The sequence below is a fragment of the Haliotis cracherodii genome, unplaced genomic scaffold (assembly GCF_022045235.1).
Source record: "Haliotis cracherodii isolate W230 unplaced genomic scaffold, xgHalCrac1.p SCAF_2, whole genome shotgun sequence".
NCBI lineage: Eukaryota > Metazoa > Mollusca > Gastropoda > Lepetellida > Haliotidae > Haliotis > Haliotis cracherodii.
Window position 1 is genome coordinate 12,910,201 of NW_027266275.1, and position 17,532 is coordinate 12,927,732.

Below are 17,532 nucleotides of genomic sequence, written 5' to 3' on the forward strand. Positions count from 1 at the left end.
CAGATTATGAAATGGTCAGTCCCTTAGTTGAAATCAATCCTAATCAAAATTACCACTACTTTCGTTTGTATATCAACTGAGTGAACACAATTAGCTGTGGTGGTGAGGCAGGTAGGCTTACACACAGTCTCTGAAGACTGTTACGCAGACAAGTGAGGCAGCATGCTGTGGCTGCATCAGTAGCTTCCAGACAGATGAAGATGCTACAAGAGTGTCTCGTGTGGGAGCTAATCACCTGACAGGATACACATCAGAAACATGATTATCACTCAAATGACTTCCAGTTTCTAAATCTGAATTCTATACTGTGAATACATTCACAGGTAGAATTGCAAGAGTAAAGCCTTGATTAAGATTTTATAAATAGTGTATAATCTTCTTAGTTAATAAGCGCAATTTCAAATGTGTGTGGGAGGTGTATTATTGGTCTTCATGTTTTTCTCAACTAGCCTTGGCAATCCCATTGCCCTTTATCAATGAACTAACCTAATCAATGGCCAATAGGACTCTAATCACTACAACTACCACTTCAAAGAATCAGTTTACAGATCCATCCAATTCTCTGGACATGAAAAGTTGAAGAAATAGCATCTGAAATGAAACTATATGTTTTTGTTACCCCAATGGAACCTACATAAAAACCATTTTTAAAACAATAAAAGGTGACTGTGTGGGAGAGTCTCTTTTAATGTCTTTTGAACAGTGGGAGAAAAGCCAGAAGCGATTCATGTCCTTCACATTTACTACTTGGGAGGGCATGGTACTGGCAAACCGGAATCATAATGGTCAGACCCTAGGAGCGTAGATTCCTGGCACACCTAGGGGACACAACTCTGCACAGTAACACCTTAGATAAATTGACTATCTGTGCCCCCAAAACAAAAGTTTAAAATCTTAAATTTATTCTCTACCAACCCAGACTTTTCAACCATTTAAAAAAAAAATATTAAACCAATTATTATTTTTAAACTAGACCATTATGTGAGATGCTGGATCATCTCTGGTGGTTTTCATGAGTTTTGAACTCATCACAAAGACAAACACTACACACACATTCCCATTGTTAAATACCTACCACAATGATGATCACATTGCAAGAAAATCTTTTCAAGATTCTGTTACCACATATTACACATAAGAATGACCATAGACATTAACAGTTTGAAGGGATCTTATTTCAAAATACATGCAAATCTACAAGCCAAGGTGTCCCATGTTCCAGGAGAGTTTCTAAAAAAGCAAATCATCTCTTCTCTCTCTTTTCTGACCAACATTTACCTCATAAAATCCTATTTTGAACAAGCCTACTACAAAGCTTGATTACTTTCCACAAGCCAAACTTTTCCATTAACTATTTAATGATTTACAAAACTTCACATCTAACGACTTCAACACTCATGACTTGTAACTGCAGTGACCGAACTGTAAAAACATCATGGAAAACATATCCAAAACGGTCTTCTCGTAGTAAAAAAGAAATATCCAAATTCCAAAATGTCAAACGAGTCATGAGGAAGTGAAGCAGAACTCACAACAAACACAATCAGGGAAGAAAAAAGTTAAATCAACTTTTAACAAGGGAAAAAAGCCTGCTACTTCCCTCAAGTCAAACAATTTTGAGATCGCCATGAATATAATCAAGTGGAAATGGCTTATATGTGACAGCGTTCTGTACTCCTGCCTGGCTATCGAACCAAATGGGATACAAGAGCTGAGTATCTAATGGACATCTCATGTTAAATAGCAGCATCTTCTGCTGCATTCCCCCCGGTTACCACACAGCCATGTCCCAGTCAGTTTTGCATTGATAGCTAGTCGTAAGGAAACTGTTATCACATAAGCAACTTATTGTCCAAGCTAAGCCGCCAGGGATTTGTGCAAATAATCTTGGCAAATGTCAAGTAGTCTCTTCTTAGTTGACAATTTTCTATCACATGTCCAGCCTGAGAAGGTTTACTAGCATATTCCCAGCATCATTATCATCGTCTTTCCTGCTCCATCATATTTAGGATGGTGGGACATGTGCTGGAATGGGGACATGCATATGATGAAGGATTTGTGGTCAGGAGAGTAGTTTCCTGCCAGACGGTGAGGGATCTTGTTATTACTGGAGTGAAGACATATCATAAGTGCAGTCTCCGACAAACAATGTCATTGGGATCCTATGGCCATCGTATTGATCTAAGACCTTATTTACCTCCTAGGTGGAATCTCTAATGAAACATTATCTATTTCACAAACCATTTACATACTTCATCAAGATAAGCCTTTTCTCTCGGGTTCTAAATTTCTGTTGGTATATCCATCTATATCTATCTATCTATCTATCTATCTATCTATCTATCTATCTTAAAGAACACCAACAATGAGAAGTTGAGAAGGCTGTGTGTTGCAATGCTGACCAGCAACGACAGACTAACTTAAGTCAAATGAAACACATCAGGTTTTCTTTAACATCTTTTGAGTAGTATACAAGCTAAAGTACACTTTGAACCCCATGTGGTTCATACTTGTGATAACAAAGGGCAATCTAAACTGGCACCTGCTGGATTGAGACCCGGGTTTGATTCCCCACATGGGTGCAATGTGTGAAGCCCATTTCTGGTGTCCCCTGACATGATATTCCTGAAATATTGCTAAAAGGGACATAAAAACCATCCTCACTCACTCATACTCATAGATTCCCATGATAAAAATTGGTATTCCTTAACTTCTTTGGAGTAGTATATTACAGGCTGACATTACTGACTTGACTCAGTTGTAATATTCATTCACATTCAATTGCCACAAATGAGGCCTTTTCAGGAAACCATCTCCACAGTAAAGACCACTTCCTTATCCGAGGCCTTTTCAAGTATGTATGGGCCTTTCTTTGTGGAGTTAGTCCAGATACTGAGATCCCATTGCCTCAGAACATACTAATTTCCATGGCAAATGTACAAGTGTAACACACAGACTCTCCAGGCCAGCAGCACTTCCCTGCTGTAGGTGGTGATGGACTGTCAGCACTCTAATCTACACTGTCCATTTAGTCCTGGCACCGTGGACTCAGCTAACACAGCCATGTCCTGTGGGACTGGAGTAAGCATCTTACACACTGTCAAGCTGTCTACCTGTCGTTGGGGGCGATCATCACACTTCTGAGGGGGATTTGGGAAGAAAGGATGTCAAGCTTGTATACAAAATGTTAAAAGTCCATCATTCAGTCTCAGTCTTAGGAGTTTTGATAAGTTCAGGCAGAAGGCACAATTGTGAGTTTTGAAAACGGAATATTGAAATAGTGAGAATTGTTTTGGTGGACGAGTGAGTCGTCAGGTTTAATGCTGCTTTTAGCAATATTTCCATCAGGTTTTATGCTGCTTTAAGCAATATTTCCGTCAGGTTTAATGCTGCTTTTAGCAATATTTCAGCAATATCACGTTGGGGGAAGCACAACACCAAGACACTTACCGTCACACTTAAGGCCTTGATGTAGCAGTCCATACAATAGAGAGCCACAGTGGTCACAGAAGGTAGGACTGCCATAGGTGTGGACCTTGAACTTGTGCAAGTTTGTAGCCTGAAATGCAGAACAAGTGTGTCATTCATACAACACAAAACTGGTGTCATTAATAAGTGCAACTTGAATTCTGTTTATCTCAGCAACTCTGAGACTTGCCAATACATGTATGTCGCACAAATGTACATCTTGTGAAATAGGTCGGTGTGATTCAAGCCCTGAAAGGCTGTGAGGTGAAGGCACTTGTCTTCCTAAGGATCTCCACTAATGACCAACTAGCAGACAAATGCTGAAGACAATGATGGAGATGTACCTCCAAGTCATAAATCCTATTCATTGTTTGTTCATAGAGACTACTCATAGACATGGCATCCCCTATTCAGAAACAAGTTACCACCTATTTATAAACAAGTTGTCCCTTATTCAGAGACAAGTAATCACCTATTCATAGATATGTCATCCCCTATTCAGAGATAAGTTAACCCCTATTCATACAATAACCATCTACAATGCAGACACTGTCAGGTCGAGATTTGATTATTTACAGATTGCCGTCATATAGCTGGAATATTGCTGAGTGCGGTGTTAAACAATAAACAAACTGCTTTGCCTGTCACAGTAACCCAACAACAATACTCGCACTGAATACAAACAACATTGACATGTTTCCGTAACAGGTTAAATGATAGTAAATCCTTGAAAATGGCAATTGTAGTACCACTTGGTCAGGACCCATTAATAATGACTGTTGCCATTGGTATTATTCTAAGTACTCTGGGTCGTAAAAAACACCTACTCAAAAGACTACAAATATGTTGACCCACAACATAGTGTACTGAAGCTTTTCTCTTTGCCAAACTTTGACAGAACCAACAGTACAAAATTCATAGCAATGAAAACAGTTCAAATCTTGTCCAATCAGCATGTATTTTCATCCATATTCAACTGATGAAACAGGTACAAAAAGTACTATTTTTGCAATTCCGTCTTTGAAATTCCTTTGATGTGAACTGTTACGTCTAAGCTAATGAGAAAAGCACATGTCACCTTCTGGCAACAGTCAAGCGGCTGTGAAGGAGAACTATGTGAGAGAACTGATGCATGAGGACCCTGAGACAGGAAGACAGGTTCACCTTGACCTCCACCACGGCACACGCACACACATGGTGTGATGCTTTTGTGTTGTGGTGGTGTATTTGGAGCCATATACATTTTTTCACTGACTTTGTATGTGGGCCAGTAGCTTTGAAATACCAACATAAACTTTGACTTGATATTTCTGTGAACTATGTACACATTGGATGATAGATTGATCGTTGTTCAATGCCTCACACAGCATTATTCCAGCAATCTGTAAATAATCAAATCTGGACCAGACAATCAAGTGATTGACACAATAGGCATCAATCCACACAACTGGGATATGATCATATGCATCAATCAAGTCAGGGAGTATACAAACCCAATCCTGTTAGTTCCCTCATGGGTTGCTGAATACCAATTCTATACCTGTCAAGATCAGGGTAAGAATAGGTCTTCAGCAACCTATGCTTGCCGTAAAAGGCAACTACGCTTTTTGTAAGAGGTGACTGATGGGATCTGGTGGTCAGACTTGCTGACTTGGTTGAAGCATGTCATTGTATCCCAATTGCATGGATCAGTGCTCATGATGTCAATCACTGGTTTGTCTAGTCCAGACTTGATTACTTACAGACTACCGTCATACAGCTGGAATATTGCTGAGTGTGGTGTTAAACAACAAACAAACAAATCCCCATATATCCTTCTCACTGCCTTCTCAGCAACATTGCTGCAATGATGCCTCGCTAAAAACTTGCCCACAATCTTTACCTATCTTGAGAAAACATCCCTAAAATATTAACATAGATAATATGCTATTTTCTTCCACAAACTGTCAATCACATGAATCAAGGGCACACCGACTGGGAATCACCCTTATCTTAACTCCCAGTAATAAGCAAGACAAATGAATCTGGATGAGGTTTCCCTGCAGACAGCTAAATATAAATCATTTGGACAGACAGCTATCTGTACTCCTTAACAACCCAATTCCTCCTTTCTGTCATTAGTCTAGGCGAGAAAAGCTCTCCTAAAATATTCATAGCTTATGACAAGCCAGAGCAATTAAATTCCCAGCATGGATGGACATAAACTGTGGAAGACCTAAATACAGACTGTTTGAGCAGGACCGGTCTGGGCAGGATATGTCGGAGATAAATCTCATCTCAACTCAACTCGGCCGACTTCCTGGAAGGATTCTCAGACAGTTGAGTGTCAAGCAGTAAGCATAGGAAATAGTTCTAGGTTACACTATTACATAATTGAGGTGAAGAGCTTGCAGGTCGTAGGTATAGGCAGTGGTGTTGTGACGGTGTGTGGCATTACTGACTCATCCCTGTAGCGAGCGGTCTCACAGATCTGCTGAGTCTCTTGGCGGACATGGAAAAGGTTTATCTTATTCTCTGGCATTGTTGTGTTGTTATGTTGCATACAGAAATATTACAGCTTGATTATGGCATTCTATGAATAATCGGTGCCAGGCAGACAAGTGGTTGATAGCATGAACTTGTTGTAACTGTTGAGCTGTATCGACCCACTGTCACGTGGGTTTACATGAGTGAGTGAGTGAGTTGGGTTTAACGCCGCTTTTAACAGTATTCAGGTTATATCGTGGCATTTCAGCTTAATGTGGGAGGAAAGCCCAAAGTGATACAGGTCTCAGACGTTTACCACTTCAGTGAAACCCACGAGCACAAACCTAGAAACATAATCGGGGCCAACCGGGATTCGAACCCACAATCATAGGTTTCTGGCGTGCCCAAGGGACGCGACTCTGCACAGCGAATCGCGCGCCTTAGACGACTGGGCCACCTGTGCCCCCGGGTTTACATGAGGCCTATTCTGACCACAAAGGCATTAATGATTGAGGGAAAGTGGTGGGTTGGTAGATGGATGGATCGATTTATGGATAGATGGATGTGGAAGTGGCGAGATGGGTTGTTGAAGACCTATTCTACGGGTCCGATAAATGTAGAAGTGTTTGTTTGTTTGTCTGTTGTTTAACGCTGCCCTCAGCAATATTCTAGCTATATGACAGCATAATGTAAATAATTGAGTCTGGACCAGACAAACCAGTGATTGACATCATGAACATCGATCGAAGCAATTGGGATATGATGGCATGTATCAGCCAAGCTGAGCCTAACCACCTGATCCGTAAGTCACCTCTTACGACAAGCATAGTCGCCTTTTACGACAAGCATGGGTTGCTGAAGGCCTATGAACCCCGGATCTTCACGGGTTGGATGTAGAAGTCATGGGATGCAGGTAGTATGCCTCTATGTACGTTAGGACTCTGTTGGATGGGACAGAGATGCAGGTATGACTTATCTATACAAGTGGCATCTATGGTTAGCATCATATCGTGCTTCATATCGTGATTCCTTCCATTTTCCATGTGTAGTTTAATTAGCCTAGGGATGCAACCAAAACCCTAACTTGAGAACAACACATGGATTTCTCATTAAACTGCACAGATGAATGACCTGACAGGAAGTGAAATATGCACTTCCTACAAATGGTATTCTTGCATCATGAAGTTTAATAGCTCTAAGCTTAGTGATAGTCACTAGTATGTTAATACATTATATCTTGCATGCAATGTTCTGAGTAATCAAGTTGAAATATTCAGGTTATTCGCATGAGGCAAGGTAGTGCATATCAACATTGCGATAGTTACATCAAAGGGAAATGTTCACTATATCATCCAATCCCGCAGCTGTCAGCATGGCTTAAACCATCAAAACAGTCGTCAGGACTGAAATATTCCATGCAAATATCATCCAGCTCAGAAATACACAAGCCAGGAATAGCTACTGGAAGCCTGACATGGCGACACTCCATTTATCAATACCCAGAGTAAGAGAGGTCATCTCACACTAACCAGCTGTAAACACACTGTCTCTATACAACATAGGATATCTCTATTGACAAGCAATACCTTATTCTATTAAATTGAATCACATTAGGGATGATTTACATTTTATTTTAAACAACATTCATGCAATGACACAGATGTTACCAATTCCCTGCACTGAAATACTATCTCACTGTATTTGGTACGCATAAATATGTACATACACATACAATTTTTGCAAATTTGCAAAATATAATAAATCTATAACTTACACTTAAGTTTGACCACCAGAACAATATCTGGCAGTTCAAAGAAAAACCCATTTAAGCCATTCCTTACAGGAAGGGGCACACCTTTCAGGCACAAATGACACCATTCCTTCTACACCTACCTGTAATTTCATCCCAAATACAATACACTCTCATTGTCATTCAGCTAAACCCGAGGCCTCCCAAACTTGCTGACTGTACAAAACAATGTGATCAGAAAGTTATCAAGAGAACATTGCATTTCCTGCCACGGAATCAACACCCAATAATTAGCACAGTGCATTATTTTCTTGCAATTTAATTTACAGAAAACAGAAACCTTGATCCCAAGCAGACCTGGAAGTAATTTAATTAAAGCATCAGAGTTAGGAGATAGATACTGCATTGTCAGGCCAGTTCCAGGCAAAGGGATGCAATCCATCACGAATCTATCTCATGCAAGCAGTTCAAAGCGTGAAAGGGACACCAGCAAATCATGTTGTCTGCAGCAATTACAGTGTGTGCCACGCTTTACCTTCAGTTCTTCCTTGGTTATTGATGCATTTCAATTTCAGCAAAGCCTATGTGGCATTTGTGTGTTGACATGATCTGTTATTAGACAACCTTGTACCGGGATCCCCATCAGTGGGAAGCTGGATGACAAGAGGGATTTCAAACCACTTTTGTTGCAAAGAATACATTTTTGCTTGGAATTGTCATAATGGTAGAGTAGGCCGGAGTCTAATCCTTTCACATTTTTTCATTTCATTTGTGCTTTTTCGTTCAAATACAGCTCAAAGCCGTTGAACATTTTTAAACAGGATTTCAATGATACAGGAATAGCCCTCTTGCGCTCACCAATCTTACGTGACAGGCACCAAAACCTTTATTGTCACTGAGGGACATGGCTTGTCACAATGCCAAGATTGCAGCGTGCAAGTTGGCCCCTAGCTCATGAACCGAAGAAGACAATAATACCATTATCTCAATAGTGCTTTTCTTGACAGACTCTACACCATAGATAATTGATGACCTGGGAATTAAAAAGAAACAGAAATCCTTAATCCCCACTAGATTACTGTGTGGGAATTCTACCTTATTAAAATGATTACTTTTTCTATGTTATATACACTAAAGGCAAAATATTCATATTTTTTAAATTACTTAAGCATAAGAAAACAGGATAGTGTAGAGAAATTAAACTAGTGACATTTGGAAGTCAAGAAAGATTGAGATACATTCACAGACAAAAAATACAAAATTTTACATTTCCTGTACATTAAACTCATCAACTGGTTTCTCCTGCCTCTGTAAAATTTCTCATAACAGTTTTGTGTTCTTCATAAATTATTTAGAGTCAAATACCTTATTTTTACAGAAGAATAACAAAATATCTTCAGGTGAAAACTATTGGAATGATCAAGATACCAGACTGATTAAAACATATTGTCAATATCTTTGATAAATGAGATCAATGAAAAAAATGCTTGGTTATCTATAAGTGTTCGGAACAAACTAAACAACCATGATGTTGCCATGTTAAAATCCCTGCCAGGAAATCAAATACACAATAAATATTCATGAAGTCATCATAGCCCTTGTTTGCGCTCAAATACCCATCCAAACTATTAACTGATGCTGTGGGTTTTCAGCTCAATACATTGAACTAACAGCTGATGGTTGTCATCAATTCCCTGACAAAATAACTCTTCACTCAAAGGGAGGTAACTCATAGCTCTTGCCACAACCACCATATTTCAACTTTTCAAATTAAGTCCAAGACTGGTAGCGTGTTACCCAAAGCTTTGTTTGAACGAATGAAGCTGTTCATTTAGAGACAGTTACACGTACTAAACTCGAAATGCACAGTCAGGAAGCACAGTTAGCCAATTCTAATGTAAATGGTGCCGATTGTTGGTCAGATCCAGCCCGACTGTGTACACTATCGAACACAAACCTATATCAAACAAACGTGCAGACTCTCTTTCTCTCACACCCAGTGATGCAGTCAACTTGGGAGCACAGCCAGATTAGGCAGGATAAAATAACGTTTAATGCAGTTCTTTAATTTCTGTGTTAATAGGACGGTGTTCGGAGAAACACTATCTTAAATCTAATCAATCAGAGCGGGGATCAAATTGACATGAATGTGGCACGAAAAGGGACAAACCTTTGCGACTGCGAGTCAGCAGAGAGACATGAGCCATTATCTGACATACAATAATACAGTTACCGCCACGCTATGCCAACAACTTGATTTGAAAATGGTTTTCTAGCTGGTCTAACAGGTTACTTCAACCAGATCATAGTAATCCATAGGCGGGGGTGGGGGTGGGGGGGGGTGGGGGTGGGGGTTGAACGGCTGAACATTTGACTCTTAGTTCTAGCAAGGGGGCATGTGAGTGAGTGAGTTTGTTTTAACGCCGCTTTTAACAATATTCCAATTATATTGCAGCATGTCAGCTTAATGTGGGAGGAAAGCCCGAAGTGTTGTCGGTCAAACCCACGAGCACGGGTATGGTGCTGCTGACAAACCTAGGAACATAATCAGGGCGGACCGGGCTTCGAACCCACAATCATAGGTTTCTGGCGTCCCCAAGGGATGCAACTCTGCACAGCAAATCACTGCGCCTTAGACGACTGGGCCACCTGTGCCCCCTGGGGGGGATGTGAAGAACTAACATATGGTTCTTTCAAAGGGACAAGTGAAATATTAATAAGGCTCTACTTAAGTATTGGGGCATGTGAATACTTATCAACTCATAGAAACATCAGACCTTAACGCCAGCGAATAACCATGCAGTATCCAGAAAAGATTCCAAAGGGCAAAATAGCTGAGAAAATTATATGAATGGATCACTGAAAATCAGTGATCATTATTATTATTATATTATACATTTATATAGCGTAGGTATCCAAGAACTAGTATCTGCTCAAATGCGGTTTGTTTTTTTCCCCGACCAGTGGATTTGTTTGCATTCCAGTTATCATTCTCAACTCCCTGGGTAGTATACAGCCCAATCTGCCATAGGCGCCAAAAGGTTGTTATATCCACTTCACATGTTGGGTACCCATTCCCTGCTGGGTGAGCAGAGGCACATTTGAGCTTAGTCACTTGCTAACAGTTACACCACACGTTTTGACACTTGTGTTTCAGGTGTATGTACGTATTCGGGTTCCCACCATCTGGTAATCTACCATCAGACGAGTGGGTTCTTTTGAGAGCACAGGGTGTATGTACTGTACACTAGGGGTAGTGACAACACTGTAAGGACCTGTTAACATTGATTGGTCCCAAGGCTGAATAACAACCCGGTCACAGGAAGAGATGATCTCATCAGCTGGCACTTGCTAGCCTGGCACTTTTGACCGCTTGCCCACTGACACCAGGTGTTTGTGAAAAGGTTTAAAGGGGCACTGATCTAACGCAATTCCCCGGGACTGGTTGTTGCCTTTGTTATTGTTTTTTCCCAGTGAGTACCCGGATGTAGAGCAGAAATCTAGACTAGCTCGCGACCTCTGTTGCGCCATTCGAAAGCGCATCAGTCACTTTTATGGATACCGGTAGTAATAAGAGCGTATGGTCACATTGATCAACAAAATGAAATACAGTTTTCGAGATAATAAGGAAATGTAGGTATCTTTGTGGGTAGCATCGGTAATGGTGACGAAGTTTTGATAAGTCACTTGCTTGGTAATTTTGCGATTTTCGTTTACACTATTTTGACTTGCAACACAAAGTAAATATTTCATCAAAGCATTGCTTTTTTTATAGTGTGTATATTTTTTTACTGTCAAAATGTGTAACATATTTATTAAACGTATAAATATTCAGTTATTTTACAAAGTGACTGAAAAACATTTCCATCTGTATTATTATGATAACGAATTCCAAACATTTTGAATGTTACGTTGAAAAGTACATTTCTATGTTGTTTGGCTTCTAATCCTACATAATAATCTGTTGTGATGTTTGTAGGCCCTTTGATCGTCTTAATCAATTTGGACAGATTTTTTAGTCAAAATGACACATTTTATAAATTGCCTGAGAGAATCACATTTTACAAATTGACGGTAATCTATACACGCTTACAAAGGAAATGACCTGTGAAAACAGTCTATCGCGCATTGAAGAATTTCCCAACCAAGACGTAGAGAAACAAGAACGAATCGGTTCAAATGAAGGAAAACAAAATGCAAATACCATAATTACAACTTACCAAATTTATGTGTATAAATAGGCTACTTCCTTGTTCGAGGAATGTATCCGTGAATATCCACACAAAGGAATAATGTGCCACTCATCTGCAGCTATACAAAATAACTTATTCGATGTCACGTGTCTCTGTAACTATCAAATATTCTAAAAGATATATATCGTTTCGGGATATTATAACCAGTGTTCGTTTCTCAACTGATCACTTGGATTGTTTCAGGTGTTTCACATAGGTGTCAAGTCTCAAGGGTTGGCTGAGAAAGGCCACGTGACAACTATTTTCATTACGTCCACGGTTCCTAAAAAATCCACTGAGTTTGATAACAATCAGCAACCAATCAACGTATTATCAGTTAACCCTTTGAACAAAGTATGTTGTTTTTACATCGGCACTTCACGCCATGACATGAGTGTATTCCCTTTGTTTTAGTAAACCTAGACATGTAAACACTCACTCTTGACATATCCACTGTGCAAGATAACAGTGATTAATCAATCAACGTATTTTCTGTTAATCCTTTGATGACTAGGAACGATCCGTTGATTTACCTAAAAAAGTAAATCAACTGATCATTCATCTCTTGCTGGGCTGCCACGTGCATATTACATAACACTCATTTCACCTCACTTCAAACCTGGATTTAGATTGAATAATTACCCCAGACACAATAAATGCCAAATGAGAACCTTTGTCAGGTAATCTAAGTGGTGCTACCACTAATTGTACCTGTAATAAATTCATTAACTGAGCATCAAGTGAATGACGACAAATACACAAGTGTAGGTTATACGAGGAAACGTGGATGACAACAAGGGAGTAGTAATCGTTTTATCGACGCAATCCGAAATCCGAAAATGCTTTCACTGCATGGATACTTTTCTTTAGTATTAAACTATAACCATCTGGGGTATTTCCAAATGACGACTTCCGATGAGCTCCACCGTTCTTTTTGTCTGTTTGTTTAGGCTGAAGAAATTAATTAACATGCGCCCTTTGTCGAATCTTTATAGATCACATTTAACCAATCAGTGTTTATTCAAAAATGCGTAAAACAAATATTGCCTCCAGCCTCCAAGTTTATTTAGCTGTCCTTGCAGACGGTAGCCCAGTCTCTGGTCACGCTCAGTTGCGTTGCGTATCATCTGGGTACTCACGGGGGAAAAAACAATAACAAAGGCAACAACCAGTCCGGGGAATGGCGTTAGATCAGTGCCCCTTTAAGCATGTCCTGCCCTACCAGTAGCACCCACCTCTGACATTGACACAAGACAATAGTTGAGCATTCATTTGTTTCATTTTGGCTTGCATCACATTTGTTTCATCATATTGGCTTTAATCAACGGCTGAACACAAAACCAGATAATCCAGTGATTGATATGATGAGCAACAAGCCTCGTCGTCGGGGGTGTAAAAATGCCATCGACCAAGTCGCTGAGTCTGGCAACCCAATCAATAGGTTGCTGGGTACCAATTCTAACCCAGAATCCCCATGGGTTTCCAATTTAGCATCTTCCCGAGGCAAGTGAGTTAACTGGCCATAAAAGTCCAGTGTCCACCCTTGCCGAACTAGGCTGGTATTATGGGGTTACATTTTGGCTGGACTAACGAGTTTGTGCATAGTCTAATCAAAATCGCGCACTGAAATTGAAATCCGGTTTGTAAAGTGTCATGCAGATTTGGGTCGACTGCAGGATTTGCAAAGCATGTAAACCGCTAAGTCGTTGTCAAGAGATATTTTCTAAATCTTTTCATGTTTTTAATCAAGGTGCTCACGTGATTTGATGCACTTCGCGATGTAAGACTCGTTTTATCACAATATAGATCTTGATTATCAATCAGATCGTCTTGATTGGGCACCACCGTTTTGTTTGAAGCAAATGCAAGTGATACGAGAGGTGGAATCTGATTGGTCAGTAGGAAAGGCACAGAAAGGACATAACTCGTAATAGCCACGATCGAGGCCAGAAATTCCAGCCTAGTTCGGCAAGGGTGGAAACTGGACTTTTAAGAACAGTTAACTCTCTTGCCTCGGGAAGATGGCAATTTAGTGGCCTCTTATGACACACAATGGAATGCTGAGTGAACATTCTACCTCAGTTCCCAAATAACTTACCGTATTCTCTTGTGCATGGTGAGTCACAACTGAGGATAACATGCTACCTCATTCTTGGGTGCAAGTTTTGGGGAAAATTCCTATTTTGTATATTGAGAACAGTTAAAAACTACATCATTTTACAAACAGGAGATAATAAATTTGGTCAATGAAAATGTGATTTTTGCGATAATGCACCCCTCTTCGTGGAGATTTACAATTTCAGTTGTATTTCCTGTTATGCTAGGCATTGAATAAAATGCAGAGATGAAGATTATGAGATTAAGTGTTTAATTGTCTTGGAAAATAAGCAAGAAATAGCAACTTGCTGTCCTCAGTTTCTTCTTCATTGTCTTCATGACTTATACGCACTCTACACAGCTGGGGTGTACACTACACACAAGATAATATGGTAACTGTATCTGTGTGTGGGTGGAAATGAATATATGTCTGAGTCCGTGGTGTTGAATAATGACACGTGAACACCACCTTGCTGCACTCAGCACTTCCTGGTAGGCCGTACTTTACTGTTCATCGGCAGATCCAGAGTGGGGGTCCACAGGGTCTGAACTCCCCAACCCCCTAAATTTATCTGAGAGAGGATTTCAATATTTTGGACCCTCCCTTTTAAAAATGCTGTATCCGACATTACTGTTTGTGATTGTCAGAAGACCCAGATGACATCATGGACATCAAGTCCTTTAACTGTCACCATTACACAATCAATATCTCTGCAGATATTGAACTGTCAACAATAATGTTGTTCCTATATTTAAAAAACACAAAAATACATTTCCTTACATTTTCTGATATATCCCCAAGTCTATTGCAACAAATGCCTTTGGTCATTGAAAGAGAGTGTAATTGCCTCCCTTTGGTTACTGTATCCACCTCCTTATCATAAAGATGGTCTGTGTGTAGGACAAACCATGTCTCCTCATATTACTAGAAATTGTAAACCCTCACATGAGGGACGTTCCCAAATGTGAGGGTTTATAATCTCTAGTAATATGAGGAGACATGGTTTGTCCAACTTATAAACCGACTCATCGCATAGACAACGTTTTTAATTAAACTGTAATAAAAACTCTCAAATGTATCGGAGATGAAATATCGCCTGCAGTCGTGAACTCGGTTCAATGAAACCGGTGACCTCAGCATGTGCGTCTCGCAATGGCACGAATTCTGCACGTGCGTCTCCTAGGCTGTTCATAGTTTTTGTTCTATCTATTATAGTCAATCGTTGTAATACCTCCTACGAGGTGTTACCTTAATTTCAAAAACTCCATATCGAGTTACACAAACAGCCAGTAGGTTTATAATTTAGAAATGTATATGTGCAGTTGAAGGTATAGACTCTATAAACACTGGAGCTCATACTGTCAAGTGTTCCTCTCCCTACGATTTGTAGTTATTTCAGAAATGCTTTGAAAAAAAAACACATGGTTTTAAACTGACTGAAACTCTCATGTTTCTTTGTTCTGTTAATTTGAAGATTGCAACAGGTACCAACATGACTATAATCAGTGCGAGTGAGTGAGCATGGTCTTAGGACGCTTTTAGCAATATTCCAGCAATATCATGGCGGGGGACACCAGAAATGGGCTTCACTCATATTACCCATGTGGGGAACTGAACCCGGGTCTTCAGTGTGAATTAGACTGTAATTAGAATATCCTACAGACACACACATACATAGGAATTCAAATTTCAGGTTTGTTTTACAGAGAGTATATTTTCAGCTGTATTCACTATCCCTGGAGTTTGGCTTGTATACAAAATGACCAAACAAGTTGCCAGCATGCTGTGCTTGGATAACCTTGTCACCTATTTTTGTATTTGAAATCGATATATGTTTTCAGTGTGACAGATGTCACAAGTGTCAGCAACAGATAGGCTCCTGGGATGAGCGTCCCCTGGACGAGCATCTCCTGGTCGATTGTCCCCCCGAACGATTGTCCCTAGTCCTGCACCATGACCGTGGAATATATTTATTTTATGAAAAAAACATAATCTAGAAATGCATACAAAAGCAAGTCTAGCCAGCTCAAGCTAGCTCTATTCCAAATCAGCATAGGAAATTCTTCTTTTTTTTTTAGAGTCAAGAAGGATATTGTGTAATATAAGATTTCAGAGACTAAATGTTAGTCTAGATTGTCCTCTGCAGAACATTTTGTTGGGGCCAGTGCACTGCCATAAAAGGGACCTAAGCACTGAGACTATTGTACTCCCGTACATTAACATCGACTTATGACAATCGTACTGCTAAGATCACTTTGGGATCACAATCTCAGTGTTAAATTTGTGGACCTCCAGCAGTGGTGCAGGGGTCTCGTGAGTGAGTGAGTGAATGAGTGAGTGAGTGAGTGAGTTTGTTGGGTTTAACGCCGCTTTTAACAGTATTCCAGTTATATCACGGTGAGTCAGCTTCATGTGGGAGGAAAGCCCAAAGGGATGCAGGTCTTAGATGTTTACCACTTCGGTGAAACCCACAAGCACGGGTATGGTGCTGACAAACCTAGAAATATAAACGGGGCGAACCGGGATTCAAACCCACAATCATAGGTTTCTGGCGTGCCCAAGGGACGCAACTCTGCATAGCGAATCGCAGCGCCTTAGACAACTGGGCCACCCGTGCCCCCAGGGGTCTCGTGAACAAACCATTTTTGAAGGATACAAACATTTATACAAATGGTATCCAAATTGTAAATGTAGAAAAGCATTGTAACTAAATCATTTGTTGATATGTTGTCAACAGCGCGTTTCAACAAAATGCAAGTTGTTTCATGAACTATTTGCTTTAATCAGGCCTAAGAATTGCCTCCCTTTCCAAAAAGCTGTATCCATGTGTTTTTTATTACTCTGAATTTGGAAATTCTGAGATTTGAACCATACCCAACATCCTTGTGATGCAGCTAGTAGAGATAGGATTTCTAACATCCCCGTGGGGACTTCAGGTTAGAACAGTCTGCGGCAACCTATGGTTTGTTTTGTTTGTTTGTTTTGTTTGTTATTTAACACAGCACTCAGCAATATTCAAGCTATGTGGCAACCGTCTGTAAATAATCGGGTCTGAAACAGACAATCCAGTGATTGACATCATGAGCATCGATCTACGCAATTGGGACACGATGACATGCATCAATCAAGTCACCGAGCCTGACAACCCGTTCCCATTAGTTGCCTCTTACAACAGGCATGGGCTGCTGAAGACCAATTCTAACCCGGAATCTTCACGGGACAGTAACCATTGGTTGTCAGAAGAGGCGACTAAATGGATCGAGTGGTCAGGGTTGATAACTTGTTTGATTGTGTGTCACTGTACCCTTATGTCGCACATAACATCAATCACAGGTTTGTCTGGCCCTGACTAGATCATAAAAGGGCACCACCATACAGCTGGAATATTGCTGAGTAGAGTTTAGAAAACAAAACAAACAAATAAGAATGTCTAACTTAGGCTTTTGAGAATATTCTACTTAATTGCCCATCTCTTAAACTACCACTCAGACTTTACACGCATCCTGTCCACTGTTGAT

At 40.2% G+C, this 17,532-nt stretch overlaps 1 protein-coding gene across 2 annotated transcripts in view; it reads right to left on the reverse strand.

Moving 5' to 3' along the window:
- LOC139469812 (calcium-dependent protein kinase C-like) overlaps window positions 1-17,532 on the reverse strand; it is a 158,355-nt gene that overhangs the window by 57,534 nt on the left and 83,289 nt on the right. For both annotated transcript variants that reach the window (XM_071252109.1, XM_071252110.1), the window contains exon 4: window positions 3,451-3,559. In XM_071252109.1, coding sequence (XP_071108210.1) covers window positions 3,451-3,559 — 109 coding nt within the window. The remainder of the gene's footprint in view (window positions 1-3,450; window positions 3,560-17,532) is intronic.